The following is a 21,046-nucleotide window of genomic DNA, read 5'->3' on the forward strand; positions in this document are numbered from 1 at the left end:
TTATATAAATGTATGATTGCCTTTGCCATAATTGATTACTCAGTAAAAAAAAAAAAAACGAGAGAGCAGACGTTTCTTCATTTACCTAGAAAACTACCATGATTTTGATTTTGAATAGTCAAGCATCCCATATAGAACAGAAAATTAGTCAGTAATTGTATTAACAACTCAATGAGAAGGGAAGGTTAATCATCATGTCCACCAAGGTGGTTCTGTACTGGCAAACCATGTATATGTCTGTTATCTTGACATATTGCTCATGAGCTCAACAAACCTTAGAAAAATAGCTGAGACCAGCATCAAACAGCAAAGCTGATGTCATTTTATGGCATAGTAGTAAAAACTGCCATTTTCAGTGTTGCATATTTTTCTGCAGTAGATTTGCCAGATGTCTATACATATCATTGCCATTAATTTTCTTTTTTTTCTACAGTGTCAAAACAAGGTTATGTTTAAACAGTTTCTGCAAGCCTCGGCTCTGCAGTTTGTTCAGATAGATGGCTGTAGACTTGCCAGCATCAATGAAAATCTGTCTGTGTTACTGATGGCTCAGAAGTTTCAAGGTAAATAACTGTAGTTATTTATTATGTACCTGTTGCTTTAGAATTCATATAATACTACTTATTATCATGTAAAACATCATGGGATGTTCAGTAATGATTTTAACAGAGCTGTAAATAATTAAAATAAATGCAAATACTTACCCCAAATTGTTTGGTTGCAGTTGTCCTCCATCAGTCTGGTAATTTACATCATACAGTGGGTATAAAAAGTATACACACCCCTGTTAAAATGCCAGATTTTTGTGATATAAAAAAATGAGACCACAATAAATCATTTCAAAACTTTTCCCACCTTTAATGTGACCTATAACTTGTACAATTCAATTGAAAAACAAATCTGTTAGGGTAAAAAATATTAAAAAAAACATACAATAAGCTGGTTGCATAAGTGTGCACACCCTTAAACTAATACTTTGTTGAAGCACCTCTTGATTTAATTACAGCATTCAATCTTCTTGGGTTCACACCTGCCATCAATTAACCCCAAATAAAGTTCAGCTGTCATAGTAGGCTTTTCCTGACATTTACTCAGTTGTCTGCTACAGTAAAAGCCATGGTTCGCAAAGAGCTTACAAAGCATCAAAGGGATCTCATTGTTGAAAGGTATCAGCCAGGAGAAGGGTACAAAAGAATTTCCAAAGCATTGGCTATACCATGGAACACAATGAAGACAGTCATCAAAATGTGGAGAAAATATGGGACAACAGTGACGTTGCAAAGAAAGGGACGTCCCTCCAAAATTGATAAAAAGACAAGATGAAAACTGGTCAGGGAGGCTGCCAAGAGACCTACAGCAACACTGATGGAGCTGCAGGAATTTCTGGCAAGTACTGGTTGTGTACTACATGTAACAACAATCTCCCATATTTTCCATATGTCTGGACTATGGGGTAGGGTTGCAAGACAGAAACGTTTTCTTACACAGAAAAACATCCAGGCCCGGCTAAAATTTGCAAAACACTACATCTAGTCTCCCAAAAGCATGTGGGAAAATGGTTGAACTTTCTGGTCACAATTCCAAAAGGTATGTGTGGTGCAAAAACAACACTTTGCATCACCAAAAGAACACCATCCCCACGATGGAGCTTGGTGGTGGCAGTATCGTGCTTAAGGGTTGCTTTTCCTCAGCTGGAACTGGGGCTTTAGTCAAGGTGGAGAGAATTATGAACAGTTCCAAATACCAGTCACTTTTACCCCAAAACCTTCAGGTGTCTGCTAGAAAGCTGAAGACGAAGAGGAATTTCACCTTTCAACATGGCAATGACCCCAAGCATGCATCCAAATCAACAAAAGAATGGTTTCCCCAGAAGAAAATTAAATATTTGGAATGGCTCAGCCAGAGCCCAGACACAAATCCAATACAAAATCTGTGGGGAGACCCGAAGAGAGCTGTGCACAAGAGATGCCCTCACAATGTGACAGATTTGGAGTGCTTTTGCAAGGAAGAGTGGGCAAATGTTGCCAAGTCAATATGTGCCATGCTGATAGACTCCTACCCAAGAAGACTGAATGCTGTAATTAAATCAAAAGTTGCTTCAACAAGGTATTTGTTTAAGGGTGTGCACACTTATGCAACCAGCTTATTGAACTTTTTTTGTTTTTTATATTTTTGCCCCTAACAGATTTGTTTGTTTTTTAATTGAATTGTACAAGTTATAGGCCACATTAAAGGTGGGAAAAGTTTTGAAATTATTTATTGTGGTCTCATTTTTTTATATCACCAAAACCTGGCATTTTAACAGGGGTGTGTACACTTTTTATATCCACTGTAACTGTACTCATATAGTCAGATGGTCATTTGCATGAATATGGTACCATTGGCTTATTTCATTTTTGTCATAAAGAAGCCTATCCTGGCACACAGGGGACACAAAGTAGAGAAACCAGTTCTGGATGGGATGCCAGTTTATAAAGGATGTAGCATGTGCACACTCATTCTGTCACACCTATGAACAATATGGATGATCACAGAGTTACCTGCAGCATGTCTGTATGATATGAGGGGAAACCAGAGCAACTGGTGAAAACATACAAAGATAAAATCTGCAGATTCTGTAGAGGAGATGTGCCAGTTAAGAAATGAACTGAAGAACCATGTACTGTGAGACAGTAACACTATCTGTTATACCTATGTACCACTGATAATCATTTCATCTTACACCTACTGCAGAAAGAAAACTTTGGTTTGACTAATGTCAGCATTATGTGCAGGTTGCCTCATAAAGTGCAATGCAGCATTGGTTGTTTTGAGTGTCCCACCAAGCATTTGTTGCCATCTTCTAAACTCACCCTGTCAACTGCATACATATGACACCTGTAGACAAAATCAGTGACTGATTTTTATGGCCAAAAAGCATTTTGAGCTAAAGTCTTAAAGCACGTCAGCATATTGGTTGTCATGAAGGTTTTAGAGTATGTATATGGCGATCAAACTAGCCATAGTTTTAATTTTATGGTGTTTGAAGAATTGACTGAAGATATGAGAATGGGAATCTCTGCAATTTGGCTGAGATTGTGGAAACTCACTGGATTGCTGTTTTGCAGGCTGATAAGCTGCCTGGACTAAATGGAATGTTCCCTTTAAAAAAGCTTTATTGAAAGAGCGGAGGCTGAGGAAGTAAACTTTGATTGGCTAAGCCTCTGTTTAAATTTGATGGCCAAAGTTTAGTACAACAAGATCTGATGAAGGCATTCCTGCCGAAAGCGCTTATCCAGTTACTTTAAGCTGACTTCACGTTTCACTGTGTTTTTATATACTTGTTGATTTTTTAGCATTAAATAGTTTTAAACCTCTCCGCGGTGGACAAGCTTTGGTTTGTTTCTGCTGTTAAGTTTTAGATTGACAAGCTGCCTGTAACTATCTGTGGTGCGTTTTTACCTGGATTTACTTAAGAAAACAGACTGTGGTGCTATCCTGAGTGACTCAATTATATCTGTTCAGTATACTTCTCAGTGACTTGTCAAATGTTAACTGTTACATTCATGAACATATACTAGTGAGACAGATTTACAGGTAAAATTTAACCAAAGAAATGGTAGAATCACAAAAATAAAATATACAACAGAAAAAATATATTACTTGGCTTTCAGAAATGTCCCTAGTCATAAAAAACTTAAGTTTTCTTATTAAATCTTCCAGTACTAACTATGAACTCAACTGGGTCTTAAATGTTAAAAGCAATAGTAAGGTATTTTCAATTACATTAAAAATAGAATAATAGAGACTGTACCATACTGTCAATAAACAGTGAAGTAGTCATCCATCTACAACACGTTTGCAGAAAAAAAGTTTTTGAAACTTCAAAGTAAGCAAAGAACTATGTTTGATTGCTATAGAGGCAAGATGTGATATCCCTTATATAACTAGATTATAGATGCTGCCACAAGCAAATTTAAAAACTCAGGTTCCATGGGACCAGCTAGCATACATTAATGTTTCCTACAGGGTCAAGGAAAACCTGACTAAAACCCTGATAATCTTACATTTTTGAACAGTATTAATAGTTTATTGTAGCATTTGTCATTGTGTACCATACTGTGCAGTTACCATGCTTGGTGCATGTGGTATTTCATCACTAATTGCTAGTACAGTCTTTTTTAAAATTATATGTTTCTTGAATACTAATAAAGCAGCCTCATTTTAGTCATTGATTGCTTGCAGTTATCAGTAACCTGCCAGTGCTAAGCATGAACATCCCAATATTGTCATCAGCTGTTCTTTCCATTCTTAATTCCATTTTTGATTTAACATCATTAATTAACTAAAGACAGTTAAACACACACACTATTTACAACCTAAATTGAGAATGGAAATTAATTGGAGGCCTTAATTTTTTATTTTTAATTTTACCATTCTTAATACCAGTGACTTCTCACTTTGTATTGGAGCTTATTTTATTAAACAGATATCGATCTTATGTAGTTTGTTCTATGTCAACATTCTCTTCAAACTCAAGTTTCCATTACAGCATCCCAAACAGCTAAACACGATTTTTTTTACTATGGAGTTCTATTTCTGATCTTTCATAGTTCTCATTCCAAATTTTTAAATTATCGTTTTCAGCTCCCTTTTTGATTTGTCTTTGGTATTCCATTTTCTAGTTATCACGTTCTTAGTCACTATCAACACTAAAGAGATGCTTTCACCTCATTAATACATGTTATTTTACACCTACTCAGTAGGAACTTCTTTTTCTCTATATACTATAGTTAAATTCTACTCCAGTTATAAGACTTAGCTTATTATTCAAATCATTTTTGTACTGAAGTAACTTTGTACAGTCCCAAAGTATATTTTCCCAAGAGCATCTTTTTGAAAGATTACATCTCCAACATATGCCTTTTGTCTTTGTGAATTTTTTTTCAAGTCTTGGGGTATAGAAATATTTGTGTAAACATTATCATGCAAAACATCTACACTTTCTCTATTTGGTTACATATCTTGGATTATGACATATTTCCCTCCACTGATCATCTATAATGTCTTTATTTAAATGTTTAACCTTTATACTGTAGTGTCTTTTCAAATATAACATTGTCTTGCATACCTTACTTATTAAAGTTTTACAGTCTGCCATTTCTGTTCTTGTCTCAATTGTAAAATCTATCATTTGTGGTTTAACACATTTACTATCCAGTCTCCATATATCTTCCTTGAACTTTAATGTTAGACATATATATGTGAGTTGATCTGAGTTTAGTAATGCAAAAATTTGTCTAGCTTCTTCCCTCATCTCTTTTGCCATCTGCTTTCAGAATCCTGTTTTTTGTTCGTCTCCAAATGCTTATGACATTCTCTTCTGTTTCTTACTTATTACATATATACAAATATTTCAAGTACTGGTATTAGTGCCCTTCTAGCCTATCAGTATACCAGAACAGTTGTTCCCATAGTAAGTATCCAGGCTGTTTGTAAAAATATCTAAACTAGTGCTTGCTTTAATGTAATTTGGTAGTTTATTTATGTATTACCTGCTTTCTCTGAGAAACAGTGCACTTCTCATTCCTATGGAGTCTTCTACATAGGTTGCCTAATGATTCTCTAGTATTGTTTGATAACCCCAAACATTCCCAGAGGTAGTTGTCTGTAAATGCCCTATATTCCTGAATAAGGTCTCCTATTAAATATCCGTATGAGATACTGTACACGTTCAGATATTTTAGTCTTGCATAATAATTTAAAATTTTACTTTCATGGATGCCCTTGGTGTATTTCTGCTGTACTCTTTCCAGTTTACTCGTGCTTGTTTTCTTATAAGGTTTCCATGTTGTTATTCCATACTCAAATTTGGGTCTAATGTAACTAACAATTTCTGATTTCCTAGATTAGCATGTTTCCAATCTTTTTTATACAACCAATTGTTCTACGGCTATCATTAACCAATTGGTTGGTGAGATTAAATAAACTCAAAGCTGGATCTACCCATATACCCAGGTCCTTAAAGGAATCTACACTTTCAATCACTGTGGGCTGTATTAAATATTCACCTTTCAGTTTTTGTCTCTCAATTTTTATAAGTTTAGTTTTTGATGTATATATCAGCGTATTATTCTCCTGTGCTCAAATGGTCAATTTAATCAAGTTCTTTTGCAGACATGCCCTATCTGTAACACACATAATCAGTTTACCCAATTTCAAGTCATCTGCATACAGACTGTAGAACACCTCAGATGAAAAAGAGCTGAAAGATATAGTCTAAACAAGCATGGGGCTAGGACAGAGCTCTGTGGGGCACCTTGACTGTAACCTCGAATTTCACCTGTCCAGTTGCTATATGATACTTGCTATGTCCTATTTGTAAGCCTTGCAACTATCCATCTTATCAAGAGTACATCAATATCTAGTTGTATTGAGCAGTATTTTTGAATGACCCTGTCAAATGCTGAAGTTAAATCTATATTAATTACAAAACAGCACAAATTTTCGTTCATAGCTGTAATTATATTGTTATAGAACATCATGTTACAGTTTTTAATTGATCTATTTTCAACATATGCACACTGGCATATGGTTTCAACTCCCAACCTTTCCAATTCTGACAGTAACTTATCCAATATTACCTTCTCCATTATTTTTCCACAACACGAAAGTAAACTCAAGGGTCTGTATGAATCAGTTTTTTCTACTCCCCTTTCCCTTAGACAGGTTTAACAAGTGCATGTTTCCAGTCTTGAGGAATCTCCCATTACTTATATGACTTAGTAAGTAATATATATAATGGTACTGTAAGTTCTTTCTGAAGTGTTCTCGGGTCATTTTTGCTAATTCCATCTCCTTCCTGTGCTTTGTTTGGATCCAGTTTACATAGTTCTTTTTCAGTATAATCTAATTTGATTTTAATATCTGAGGTTACCTGGGAGTCACTTGGGCAATTTATCACCCCCCTTTGTGGAGCCAAACTGCTTTCCATAAGATTTTGTAACTATATCTATAATCTGTTGTGTCTGAGAGTAACTTTAGATTGTACACACAATTTTATCAATTTGTATGTCTTTACTCATTCCACAACTTATGTGTTTATAAAATGGCTTCCTATTGTGCTCAGTATATTTATATAAATGTTGTTTTCAAATTTTCTTGATCTTATGAACGAAAAAGCTGAACAAACTTTTAAAACACAAATTAAATCCAATCTTCTTTAACACAACTTTATTCGTGTTTTGAGAAAATATATATTCCTCTTCTTCAGAATACAAAGCTAAAACAGAGCAAAATGAAGCAAAATGAAACAGTCCTATACAGCCCTTACTTAAAAACATTCAAAACTGTCATGTGGTACTAATTAATTAATACTTTGCATCACATGGCATCAACCCTTATTAAACTAACATACATATACTGAATGTATTATACATTGTTAAATACATTTAAAATAAGCATAATTATAGAAAAATATGTATATATGCAACATATAAAAAATAAAAAATAGAAAATAGAAAATAGAAAATAAGTTCATGTTAAATATGCATATAAATATAAATAATAAAGTCTAAATAATAAAGTATATATATTTGTTTCTTGATCTTATCTCACGCTATGTTTTATTTGTCTGTCCAACTTGTTATTTCAGTTTTTAAACTTGTAGATCAAACTCATTTCCATTTCTTATATTTTTATCTGATGTCTTAATTTATTTATTTTATTTATTTTACATTTGTTTACTGGGAAAGTCCAACTAAAGGTAATGTCCTTTTTCAGTAGAGGCCCAGGGAGAAAAGTTCCACATTTATAAGTAACAGTAAGATATATATACAACGTACAGATACAAATATTGATTCAATCTCATTTACAAGTACAATATGAAAATACATGTTATACATTTCACTGATACAGTCATATAGTCTAGACAGGATACAAATAATAGCAGTACTGTGATTTTAGGTAGAAAACAAACAAGTTAAGCATACATATGCTTAGTAGGGATATACTATTCAAGTGCAAAAATAACAGTTTGTGTTTCTTTAGGTGCCTTAATCAAGTATCGTTTTCTTATGGAAATCTGTCCTCCTGATATGTGCCTAGATGTTGATGTTAAACACTTTTTTATTTATTTATTTTTTTTTACATTCAAACAATTTCCCTTTCAAAACTTTCCAGATTCCTTCTCCATTTTTCCACTGAATGCATCACTCCAATTAGTTTTCCTCAGTAACTGTTTTGGTTTCATATAATCCATTATTAATCTTCTGTGCATTGGTTTAGGTTTAATTTTGGCAGAATTATCTAACAACTAATTAAACTTTATAACCCTATGATCACTGCACATCAGTGGTGATAAAACAACTTGTTACTGTATATGGTACAGTCTGTTATTATTCTATATTTCCAAGGTCTATCTTCCTTTGACATATCAGCTTTCTTAATACTTTTATATTTATAAGGTTGTGTTTAATATTCTTTTCCTAGCGCTACCCAAATGCCTACATGTGGCCCTCTGTTACCTTGTTGGGCAATATGCCTGTCATATGCTTCCATTTGGTGAAATATTCCATGTCTTAAATCAAATATATTAATCTAGGACTTCCAATGTGGCTGCATGCTGATCAACAGGTTGATTAGAGTTCTCCCAGTGTGAAAGCTGAAACTCAGAAAAAATGCAAGTACAATTTATCAGTCTGGGTAAAATTCAGTACTTGGTTAATAATTACACTGCCCAGATGCTAGCAAAAAAGAAATTTGGAAAAAGTAAGAGAATCATCTAGAAAAGGAGAAGAAAAAACTCTGGCCGAGATGACTGTTGGCAGCTGTTCAGCTCTGGCTGAGATGACTGTTGGCAGCTGTTCAGCAAAAAGCAGTTCATGTAATTTAGATGCAAACAAAAAACAAATGCACTTGAGGTGTTTAAAATGGAAGCACTGGAGGAATATATAAAGGCAAATAAAAGGCAGAAAAAAAGCAGAAGTTTTAACTAGCTATTCAGATGAACTGATAAAACTGCAAAAACTCAGAGACTGAAATGCAAAAAAAAGTTAGGCTAAACATGAGGCTTCTTAAGAAGAGGTGTTTCATGTAATAGTGGATTTAGAGCATGCAGAGAAAATCTGAGAGTTTCTGCTGTACCAGAAAACCTCAAAGGAACTGACTGCACTAATTTTATAACAGTACAGATAAGCAACTGCAGTGGTATTCCACAGCATGATTGTTAATTAGAGGATACATCATATGTATTCTCTAAATCTAGCCATGAGAATTCAGTCGGGAGCCATATTAATAACTATGCAATCTTACCAGCAGAAAGAGCTCTCCTGACAAAATTGTGGGAGAAGGGGAAAATCCTAGAAATTGGGGAAAGAAGAGTGTTTGTGGAAAATGACACTTCTCTTTTGTCTGTGTACAGTGAGTAAAGTGTATTCTAGCAACCAGGGAATGTTGAGAGGCAGGTGTCAAGATTCAAGCTGCTGTATCCAGCCTTCTTAAGAATATTATTTCCTGGAGGATCGAAGACATTTTTGGATGTAGAAGAGGCTAAAGAGGAAATTAAAGATTAGCTAACAAAGAGAAAGCCAGCAAACATAAGGTGACTCTGCTTCTCTTTCGTATGACATCAACAAAGCCTATTAAAACACTTTGCCAGTTAAACATTTTCCATTGTTCCAGAAAAAAACACAGGACATGACTAGACAAATCAAGAGTACTTTGGACTTGAACTAGGGAGTGGTGTTGGGGATGGAGATGATCAATAAGAAGAATAGCAACATTGTGAAATTAGTGAATAAATGGGGACTATAAAGCAGCAATCCCATTAGATATAGGAATAGGCATGTGGCTTTGGAAGAAGTGGCTAAGAAAGGCTGACATTTTGTTGAGTGTGTTAAACTGGTGTGTGAACTATAACCATGTACCCCTTTGTCATTAATGTTTAGAAGGACACTGAGAGGACTGACAAATTAACTGTAAGAAAAGCAGTGTTTTTTAGTAATACTTGTATAAAAAAACATGAAGTAAACTGCATGTAGTGTTGTGAAGCAGTTTTGTGTAGTGTGCAGTCATGTATTTTAAATATGAGATGGGAAGATTCTTATGAGTGACTGCTTTATATGTTAAAAATATCAAAGCAAGGAATTACATTTTCTTTGTTGTACGATATCCAGGCTTTATAGTGTGGCAAGGTAAGAAAAACTGGATAAAAGTAAGTTACAGATGGTATAACATGATCTTGGGCTGCTGTAGTATATTTAAAAAGTGCAGCAATCAAATTATAATGCAGAATTAAGATAATTTCCACCTGTTTTTTATAGAGGTAGATATCTAGATTCATGTCCTTGGTTTGAGCTATGGACATTTTTAAGTATACAAGATAAAATAATGAAAGGCATGCAAAGTGGTAGTTATTTTTTGTATTTGCAAAGTCAGCAGCTATATTTACATTAGCAGCGGCTTTCATATAACAACAAGAAGTCTACAGGTGCAAGCAATTAACTTAACCATGTGAGGTATGAACACTGTGTTCTCAGCAAAATTTACAAAAATTATTTCAAGCATCTGCAAAATTACTACCTTCCCCCTAATTAATATTCAAAGACACATTGGCAAGGAGTTCAGTGAAAATAAATGAAGTCTGAAACTGTGAGAAATTAATAAGGCATACATGTAATTGCCTCTCAGGCAGCCTTAGTACTTTAATGCTTTAAGATGAAGTGCACAATTTAGTTTATTTATTTTAAGGTAACCAGTACTTTTTTTTTCTTAGAGTTAAATGTTAATGTTTACTGAAAGCCTGCAAGCTTTATTTTCACATCTGGGAGATTAACAGAGATAAAAGAACAGACAGCAATTAGTGTAAGTGGGAATACAGGCTGTAACATGAGCTTTAACATCGTTAACCTTAATTTTTGATTAGGTAATGCCAGTGGGTACAGCTGATGATTTGGGGCAAATTGCTTCTGTCTAAAGAGGTAAACTTTATTTGTTGAAAATGTGCATACTTTTGTGTGTTTGTAAGATAAAAGGAGGTGGGGGTTCCAACAATTTATTTATATATTTTTGTGTGTTTTCATTGAAGGCTAAAAGTTAATGTTTTCTGAAAGCATACAAACTGTTATTCTCAGAGATAAGAAAAGAACAGACAACAATTAGTGTAAGTGTGAACACAGGCTACATAGCAAGTGTATTAGCATAGGCAGCCTTAATTGTAGGTTAGGTAATGCATGTAGTTGCAGCTGTAAGTTTGGAACAATTACTTCTGTCTTGAAGATGTATGTAGTTGTGTGTGTTTTTTCTAAGTTAATAGAGGATGGGGTATTTTGAAAATGTATTTAGTTTTTGTTTGGCAGTTTTCATTAAAACAAAAAGTATGGAAAAAATGTGACATACTTTCAAACGGAGAATAAAAGAAACAACTGTATGAAAGATCAGCCTGCCAAACAGCATATGCATGCAACAAAGAAGTTGGAAATCCACATTCAAAAAAATGACATGTATAATAGGTGGAACAGCAGCTTTTTTATCATAATGGCTAGTCTGTTCATATTATTTTGGAATGCAAATTACCTTACAGGTATAGACACAAATGAAAGAGCATTGAAAGTATTAAGAAGTGCAGAATGCAAATAGTAAAACTGCAGGGGACAGATTTGAAAAGAAATGAACATGTGAATCTAACAAAGAAAGGATTTCAGGATGGATACTCAGCAGAATATCAGGGACAAAGGAAAATGGGAGTAATTATACTAATTGCTAGAGAGGTTCCAGCAGTGATAGAAGAGGGAAAAAAGACAATAGTAGTAGATTCATAGTAGTGGGGGTTTGTTGGCAAGGGATGAGGATTATGCTGGCCTGTAACTGCTGTTATGGAGCTTAAGAAAACTTGAGGAGAAGTAATCCACTTTTAGCAAGGATTATTACTTATAGGTGGAGACTGGAACTTGATTTACAATAGTAATGATGTATCAGGGGGACATAGAAGGGAATATATAACAAAAGAGGGTAGATTTCTGAAGAAATTTATGAAACTATTTGGTAGGGAAGATGTGACTTCAGTAGTAGGAACTCGGACAGAATTTATATATTATTCCCCAAGGTACAAAAACTGGCCTAGGCTACAATTTGTACTTCACAGGAATGTGTGAATTTGATACACACACATCCAATAACTATTTCAGATCATGCCCAGTAAAAAATGGATAATGAATTAAAAATAAGACAGTGGTGTTTTTCCACATACCTATTAAATAGAAAAGAATGTAAGAAATTGGTAGTAGAAATTATTCAAGAGTTATTAGGGAAGACAGAAATATCTTCAGAAGTTATAGCTAGTGAGTGGGATAAAATGAAAATGAAGTTTAAAAATAGGGTGAAATAAAACTGAAAGAGATTAAGAAGTAACAGGGATTACTTAAAGGGGCTGATAAATGTTAAACTATTGCACAAGGGTAATCTTACAGAAGAAGAAAAGGCACAAATGCAGAGTGCTAAAGAAAAAATAAGGGAGTATCTAGATAATGTAAAAGAGTTTAGAAAATTGTTGTTAAGTAACTGTTTTTTTATAATAACATCAGAGCACAAAAACGTTTAGCACAATGACTTAGACAACAAAAAGTTGAAAGGGGCATCACCAAACTTAAGGTGCCTGTAACAAGAAAAATAACCAGAGATCCTGTAGAGGTATTTGAGATTTTCTGGAAATTGTATGAAAATGTGTATAAAGCAGAGAAATGTAGAAATAAAGAATTCAAATGGAAATATATATGGAAGACTTAGTTTTGCCAATGTTAGAGGTAGATGAGGCTCAACAGACAACATTTAAGACGGGAGGAGATGAGATAAAAATGGTGTTGTATAATCAACTTTCAGGAACATCTCCATGAACAGATGGTATTCGCATGGAAATTTGGAAGATAGGAGGGAAGAAAGTGATAAAGATATGGAAGATTTTACTTAACATTTTAAAAGGAGGGGAGCACCAACATCTTGGAAGAAAGTTGTGGTGGCTGTATTACCGGAGCACCCATCCGTCCTAGCTTTGTATAGACCCTTTCAATTTTAAATCATTATTATAAAGTGCTTACGTCAATACTATCTAAAAGAATGGCAAAGGTGTTAGCTAAATTGATAGATCTAGATCAATGTGGATTTGTGGATGGGAAGCAAACATTTGACAACATTAATAGACCAATGTTGATCTAGAGGAAAACAGAATGTAAGGAAATACAGCCATTGTTAGTGGGTCTTGATGCAGAGAAAACATTCAGTAGAGTAAGCTGTGATTTTATGAGTAGGACAATGAAAACATTTCCAATCCCTGGTAGAAAAATAAGGTTAATTAGGAGGCTAAATGAGGTTAATTAGGATGATATATGAAGGATCGGAGATAAAGAAATTAGAGTGGGAGGGTGCCTCTCTGATAAGTTGTGCTTTAACAGATGAACCAAGTAGGGGGTATCCTCTTTCCCCTTTATTTGTTTTATAATTTAGAGCCATTGGCAAAGAAACTAAGGGACTCAGAAATGCAAGGATATAATTGGTATGGTGAGATACATTGACCTTATTTACAGATGGTATTATTCAATACCTGCTAAATCCAGAAAATAACATCTCAGTGTTGTGGATTTTCAGGAAATAAATGTAGTGAAGAGAGACTATAGCCATAAATTATGCCCCCACACACAAACTGTTTCAGCAATATCCATATTTATGGGGACATGATAAGATGAAGTATTTAGGTGATGCACTAAAAAGGGTTCTGTTATGGCAGCTAAGAATATGTGGGAAGAGACTAAGCAAAAGATAATACAAAAACTGAGAAACTGGATATAAATAGGAAGATACAAGCAGTGAAAATGTTTTTAGTCCCTTTAGTGTTATATATAGGTCAGGCATATTTTTGTGAAGCAGTAAAGACGACATGGATAATAATGAATAAAATGTTTAAGGAATTTATCTGTGAGAAGGAGAGGGTTAAGAGTTAAGTGGAATAAATTGATCCTTCCAGTTGAACAAGATGGTTTAGGATTACCTGGTCTGAAGGAATATTTTAGAGGTACACATTTAAGGCTCACATATATAACAAGCAGAAGGTTATAATTCATAATGGAAAGGGATGATGATGAAGGGGGGGATTCAAGAAAGAAAAAGAGTGGGAGTTAGATCCTTAAAAGAGAATAACACCAGCCATACAGAACATTATGTTCATAAAGTAGCAGAAAGTATTCTAAGAACAAAACCAACATGAGAATGGAGAAAGGAGATTCTGCTGATAGGGATGACTGCAGGTAGGGGTACATAAAAAAGGCAAGAGGGGACTGGAATTTACTGGAGAAAACTGGCAACAGAACTAAAACATTGGGAGCAAATAACTAGAGAGGGAAAGATAATAGAGTATAATGAGTCCAAGAAGACTTTTGTTATCAGACAATTGGCAAAGAGAAAGGGATAGGAGAATCCTAAGTGAAAGACCTGCTCTGGTAGGAATTTTAGTTGAATCTAGAACAGAAGCTTCTGATACAAAAAGGATAATTAGCAGGGCATACAAAATATTGCAAGATAACTACAAGAATCAATCAGAAGAGGTTAGAAAAGACTGGGTAGGGAACTGGATATTCAGTTCACAAGGGAACAATGGGAGGACATATGTATGGCTTCCAAGTATGCAACAGAGTCTAGAAGGTATAGGATTTTTGTTTGGAAATGTTTACATAGATATTTTTATACCTCAAGCAGAGTCCAAATAATTTTTCCTTGGGTAGATGACAGTTGTTGGAGGTGTGATAGGAAACTAAGGTAACTGGAAACGTGTTTTAGGAGTATCATGACTTGGCAGATTTAAAAAATTCTCTACAGAGTACTCTATCAGAAATATTGGGTGAACAAATATATGTAACTAAGGAAATTATTCTTTTGAGCTGAGGCACAGGATATGAATTAGCTAGACATAGTAATGCCTTACAAATTTTAATTCTATTAGCTGCCAAAAAGCAGTTTCTAGAAAATGGAAATGAAAGTCTAAGCCAACTGTATTTGAAGTACTGAATATTGTAAAAGATGTTAAAGAACTGATGAGGGATGTTTAGAAAAGGAAAAGTGCAAATTGTATAGAAATAAATGAAAATTGTGGGAACAATACAAGCAGAATAATGGTCAGGAGGAGGAGGAAAAGTGAGTCTTAAGGGAAGGCAGGAATTCAGCAATGTATGTAATGTTGGACTAATGATAGTTAAAAGGAAAGAAAGATATGTGATATTTAATGTATGTAAATGGAAAAGGTATTTTCTTTTAATGTATGTTTCCCTGTGTTTTAAGTACCATCTATACATAGGTTCATAGGTTGGTACTAGGCTATCGGCCCTAGGGGCCTATACAAGCTTAGGTATAACAATTCCCTGGCTATTTCTTCCCACAGTATTTACTTCCCTGGACCCCTGTCTAGCAGGGCGACTGATGTGATCCCTGGGGTGAATTTCCTATCTCCCATACAATCGTCAGGGTTCCTTTTGAAGAGGGCCAAAGAGGCGCTCTGCTTGACATGTATGGGTAGTCTACTCCAGAGTCCGGGGAGTGTCTGGGTCAGGAATCTATCCCTCCAGCATGTTTTGTTCATTGTGATAACAAGGTTTAGATCCCTGGAGTGTGTGGCTCTGAGGGATTGGAATTTCTTTAAGTGTAGCATGTCCAGCAGCTCTGGGTTTGATTTGGCCTTGTATGTTAAGCAGAGATCGCCTCTGAGTAGACGATATGCAACAGAGTATAGCTTGAGTTTTTTTTTTTTGATTGTCAGCAGAGGGCATCTGCTTTAGGCCTGTGATTCTTTTAGTTAGGTATTTCTGCAGGTCTTTCCAGTTGTTGCAGATGTCTTGAGAGGTACATACCAAACGGGGTGTTGTATTCTATAATGGGTCTAAAGTGGGATGAGTACAATGGGACAGTGACCTCCTTTTTTCTGAATGAAAATCCCTTAGTGATGAGGTGTGCCACATACAAGGATTTTGTGACTGTTGTGGTGATGTGGTTATTGAAGGTGAGAACACTGCCCACCTGTGTCCCTCAGTCTCTTATCGCACTTTCGGTGTTTAGTGTACTGCCACCTATGTGGCAATTCACGGGTACATGTTTTTTCCTGAAGGGGATAACTATGCATTTCTTGGCATTGAGCTTGAGCCCATGGCTCTGGCACCAAGCATCTGTTTCTGTAAGGCACTTTTGTAGAATATCCACATAATTTGGGGATACAGTAATGGCTCCCAGTTTACAGTCATCTGCGAACTTTGTTAGCCAGAGTCCCTTAGTGTTGACCTATACTTCAGAGAAGTAGATGCCAAACAAGAGCGGTCCTAGGACTGAACCCTGAGGTACTACACTTGTCACTTGTCTGGAGCTGGATTTGGAGTCAGCTACTTTTACAGTGTGGGTTCTGTCAGTAAGCCAGTTGGCAACCAATTGAGTGACATAGGGATTAATTACCAGCTTAGTAAGTTTATCTATGATTCCAGAGTGGGGGATGGTGTCGAAGGCCTTGGCGAGGTCCATATAGGCTGTGTGGACCGCCTTACCCTCATCCACAGCTCTGGAGACTGATTCAAAGAAGTCAGTCAGGTTCAGGAGACAAGATCAGCCTTTCACGAACCCAAACTGGGTGGGGTCCAGTGTTTGAAGTTTGCCAGTGTCTGTTTATAAGTTCCATGGTAATACGTTCCATGGCCTTGCAGATCAGGCTCGTCAGACTGATTCATAGGTAGGTACTAGGTTATCGGCCCAAGGGCCTAAGTAAGCCTAGCCAACAAAGTTCCCTGGCTTATGCCAAGCCAAGAAAGTTAATTTTCTGTGCCCCTGTCGAGCAGAGCCACAGAAGTGATCCCCAGGGTGCATTTCCTATTTCCCATCCACTCATCAAGATTTTTCTTGAAGAGTGTTAATGAGGAACTTTGCTTGACATAGATGGGTAGCCTGTTCCAGAGTATGGGAAGTCTCTGGGACAGCAATCTATCCCTCCAGCAAGTCCTGCTTATTGTGGTGACAAGGTTTAGGTCCCTAGAGCATGTAGCTCGGAGGGATTGGGATTTCTTTAGGTGTAGCATGTCCAACAGCTCTGTGTTTGACATAGCTTTATATGTTAGGCAGAGATCACCTCGGAGTAGGCGATATGCTACAGAGTAAAGCTGGAGTTTTTTGAGACGATCAGTGTAGGGCATCTGTTTGAGGCCAGTAATTCTATTTGTGAGGTACTTCTGTGGCCTTTCCAGCTGCTGCAGATGTCTTGTGAGGTACATTCCAAAAGGGGCATTGTACTCTATAATGGGTCTAATGAGTGTCGAGTATAGGGGAACAATGACCTCTTTTTTCCTGGATGACGACCCTTTTGTGATGAGGTGTGCCATGTAGAAGATTTCCTGACTACTGTGGCAATGTGATTATCAAAGGAGAGACTACTGTCCACCTGTGTCCCAAGGTCTCTTATCACACATTCGGTGTTAGAAAACTGCTGCCTGTGTGGTAGTTCATGGGTACAGAGTTTTTACCAAAGGGGATAACAATGCACTTTTTTGCATTGAGCTTGAGGCCATGGCTCTGACACCAGGCATCTGTCTCAGTGAGGCCCCTTTGTAGGATGTCCACATCATTTGGGGACTCTACTATAGCTCCTAGTTTGCAGTCATCTGCGAACTTTGTTAGCCAGAGACCTTCTTTGTTAGCCTGTACTTCAGAGAAGTAGATACCAAACAGGAGAGGTCCCAGGACTGAACCCTGTGGTACTCCACTTGTCACTGGTTTGAAGTCAGATTTGGAGTCTGCAACTTTTACAGTGCGGGTTCTGTCAGTGAGCCAGTTGGCAACCCATCTTGTGACATAGGAATTTATACCTAGTTTAGTGAGTTTAGCTATAATTCCAGAATGGGGGATGGTGTCGAAAGCCTTGGTGAGGTCAAGATAGGCTGTGTGAACCACCTTACCCTCATCTACGGTTTTGGTGACTGCCTCAAAGAAGTCGACCAGGTTCAGGAGGCAAGTTCTGCCTTTCACAAACCCGAACTGGGTGAGTCCAGAGTTTGGAGGGTACCAATGTCTTTGTTTATGAATTCCATGATGATACGTTCCATGGCCTTGCAGACCAGGCTCGTCAGGCTAATAGGTGATAGTTACCAGGATCAGTGGTGGCTCCCCCTTTGTGGAGTGGGATAACTGTTGCTGTGCGCCATTCAGTGGGCACAAAGCCTGATGTGAGGCTATGATTGAACATGGTGCTTAGGTGGGGAGCCAGTTTGTTCTGAAGTTCATGTAAAATGCAGCCTGGGATGTTGTCCAGTCCCATGGATGCTGTGTTTTTGGCTTTAGTGAGTGCTGCTTTTACCTGTAATGCTGTGATTACAGGGACTCTGCATTCTTCTGGTATAGATGTGGGCCCTTTAGGGGGTGAGAGGGGGGTAAAGTTAGCACTGAACCTATCTGCCAGGATGTTGGCAATATCACTTGGTTCTGTAATTTTTGTGCCATTGTGCTGCAACTCAGAGCAGATCTAGGTGTTGCCATTGAGATTCTTGACATAGCTATAGAATGCTTTGTGGTTGTCCTTAGAATCAGTGGCAATCTTGTTTTCATAGCTAGCTTTGGAGGATCTTATAAGGGATCTCAGCTTCTTGCTGAGGCTGACCAGGGAGCTCCTTCACTCATGGGATTTTACTCTCTTTTGCAACAATTTCTTCCTTCTGTTGTAGAGTTTGTTTAATGTAGGGAACCACTAGATTGGCTTCCTTTTTTTGGAGGATAGCATCTTGGTTCTGTTTGGGATAGCATGATCCATGCACTCGTGTAAGTGCTTATAGAGTGCATTTGTGTAGGATTCAGCAGTCGTAACTGTATTGTCCATCTGCATGGGTGTCATGAAGTTCACCACTTCTGTCTTAAGAAGCATGAAATTGGCTTTGGAGAAATGTTTTACCATGGTTTCTTTAATGGGAGGTGGGGGCGGGATGTGGATATCTAGGGTGATTAGCTTATGGTCGGATCTGACCGTGGAGTGGGACCGGTAGTTCCCAGGATCCAAGGTGGATCCCCCCTTATGGAGTGGGATAACTGTAGCTGTGCACCACTCAGTGGGCACGAAGCCTGAGGTGAGGTTATGATTAAACAATTAAACATGACACTTAGGTGAGATGCCAGTTCATTTTGTAGTTCATGTAGTACACAGCCCGGGATGTCGTCTGGTCCCATGGATCCTGTATTCTTAGCTTTGTAGAGTGTGTTTTTTACCTGTGTGGCCGTTATTACCGGAATTTGGCAATCTTTCGGTATTGAGATGGGCCCTTTACACACCATTTACTTCTCTGTTTCTTTTCAACACTCTCCTCTCTGTCTGTCTTTTTCTCTTTCCATGCATACAACACTACAGTCTTTATTCATCTGTACTCTAATACTTTTATTATAACCATTCAGCTTCTCTGTAACTTCTCATGTTTTTAGCAGTTCCTTCGTATAACTTATTAGGTGCTTTTCTTGTTTCCTCATTTTATTAATTTGTTTTCTTTAATAGTTCTTGTATCCATTTGATATTTTCAAACATAGCTATACCAATTACTTCTCCATTTTAATTGTTTAACTTATGTACTTGATTTTTCCTTTTACTATTTTAAGTGTACATTAATATATTGATACTGCTATTATTATTGTTATTGTGCAAGAAGAGTCTGTTAGTTGAATGTCTTTCACACCTCACTGGAAGTTGTAGACTTAACGTATACACATTACTGCTGCCAGCTGTGTCAGGTGGTATTTTGTAAATATTTCATATTTGTGGAGCTTGCCTTACTGGGTCACCATTGAAAACTGGCTTATTGCCTAGTTGGACTTTCCTGATTAAAAAAAAAGAAAGTAAAAAATAATAATAAATAAATGAGCATGTGAATTTGACAACGAAAGGACTTCAGGCTGGGCATTCAGCAGACTATCAGGGACAAAGAAAAAGGAAGCTAATGACAATTGCTAAAGGGGCTCCAGTAGTTATAGAAGAGGAAAAATACAATAATGGTACATTGGGGATTTGAGATAGTAAAGGGTTATTGGCAGAGTTAGAGGATTACTGTGCCACTCAACTGTCCCTGATTTTGACTCCGATTTTAGCTCTCTCAACTGTCCCTGATTTTGACTCAGATTTTAGCTCTGTCCTCCTTAATCCCTCATAAAACTGGTGACTTTTGGAAAAAAGGTGGCAAATTGCTCTTAATAAATAATGATAATAATTACAGTTATAGACTTTTTTTTTTCTTCAGAAACTTTATATTAATTCACATTGTCATATTCTGACAATGTCTCAAGTTAATAGTACTAATATTTTAAAAGTGTCACCGATTATCCCTGATTATTTCTGGATTTGTCCCTAATTCTCTTGGGATGTATTCCCTGATTGGTTGAGAGCTATGAGGTTTACATATGCATTTATTTTCCATAGCAGTGAAGCTTAGGATAATTTTGGGGGAAATAACAGGGGAATGTTATTTATGCATGGGTGCTGGAACCTGGTTTGCGATAGTAAGGATGTATCTGGAGGACTTAGTGAGGAAGGGAAAATAATGAAATATAACAAATTAGGGTACAGTTCTAAAGAAATATACAAAAATGATTGGTGTGAAACATGTGAATTCCAATAGTAGGAACCCAGACAAGTATTTGGTATGGAAGATTTGAATTCAGTAGTAGAAACACACAGACAGAATTTATATATTATCCACCAAAATGGCTAGATTGGATATAAATTATTTCCCTGGAATATGTGCATTTAACTGAAAGTTTTGAAACACATCCAATAACTATTTTAGATCATGTCCTGTTTTCAGCCACAGTGAAAATCTCATTTGGAGATTGCCCTAGTAGAAGGAAAGACCACTTCATATAGGAAACCAAAGGGATGTCAGGTGGGCAGAAAACAATCGATTTACTACACCTGGATGCTTCTAAACTTGAACAATTCTTTTGCAGTTTTGGGAGCTGTATAGGATATATTATTAGCAGCCAAGAAAGAGCTAAACATCGAGCTCCCTGCCCTTAAGTAACCCAGTAG

The 21,046-nt window shown here is 36.6% G+C and overlaps 1 protein-coding gene across 1 annotated transcript in view; it reads left to right on the plus strand.

Moving 5' to 3' along the window:
* ENOSF1 (enolase superfamily member 1) overlaps positions 1 to 21,046 on the plus strand; it is an 852,891-nt gene that overhangs the window by 725,634 nt on the left and 106,211 nt on the right. Inside the window, exon 13 of the mRNA XM_044065235.1 lies at positions 434 to 563. Coding sequence (XP_043921170.1) covers positions 434 to 563 — 130 coding nt within the window. The remainder of the gene's footprint in view (positions 1 to 433; positions 564 to 21,046) is intronic.

The sequence above is a fragment of the Protopterus annectens genome, chromosome 3.part0, assembly GCF_019279795.1.
Source record: "Protopterus annectens isolate FY-2018-M chromosome 3.part0, PAN1.0, whole genome shotgun sequence".
Lineage (NCBI taxonomy): Eukaryota > Metazoa > Chordata > Ceratodontiformes > Protopteridae > Protopterus > Protopterus annectens.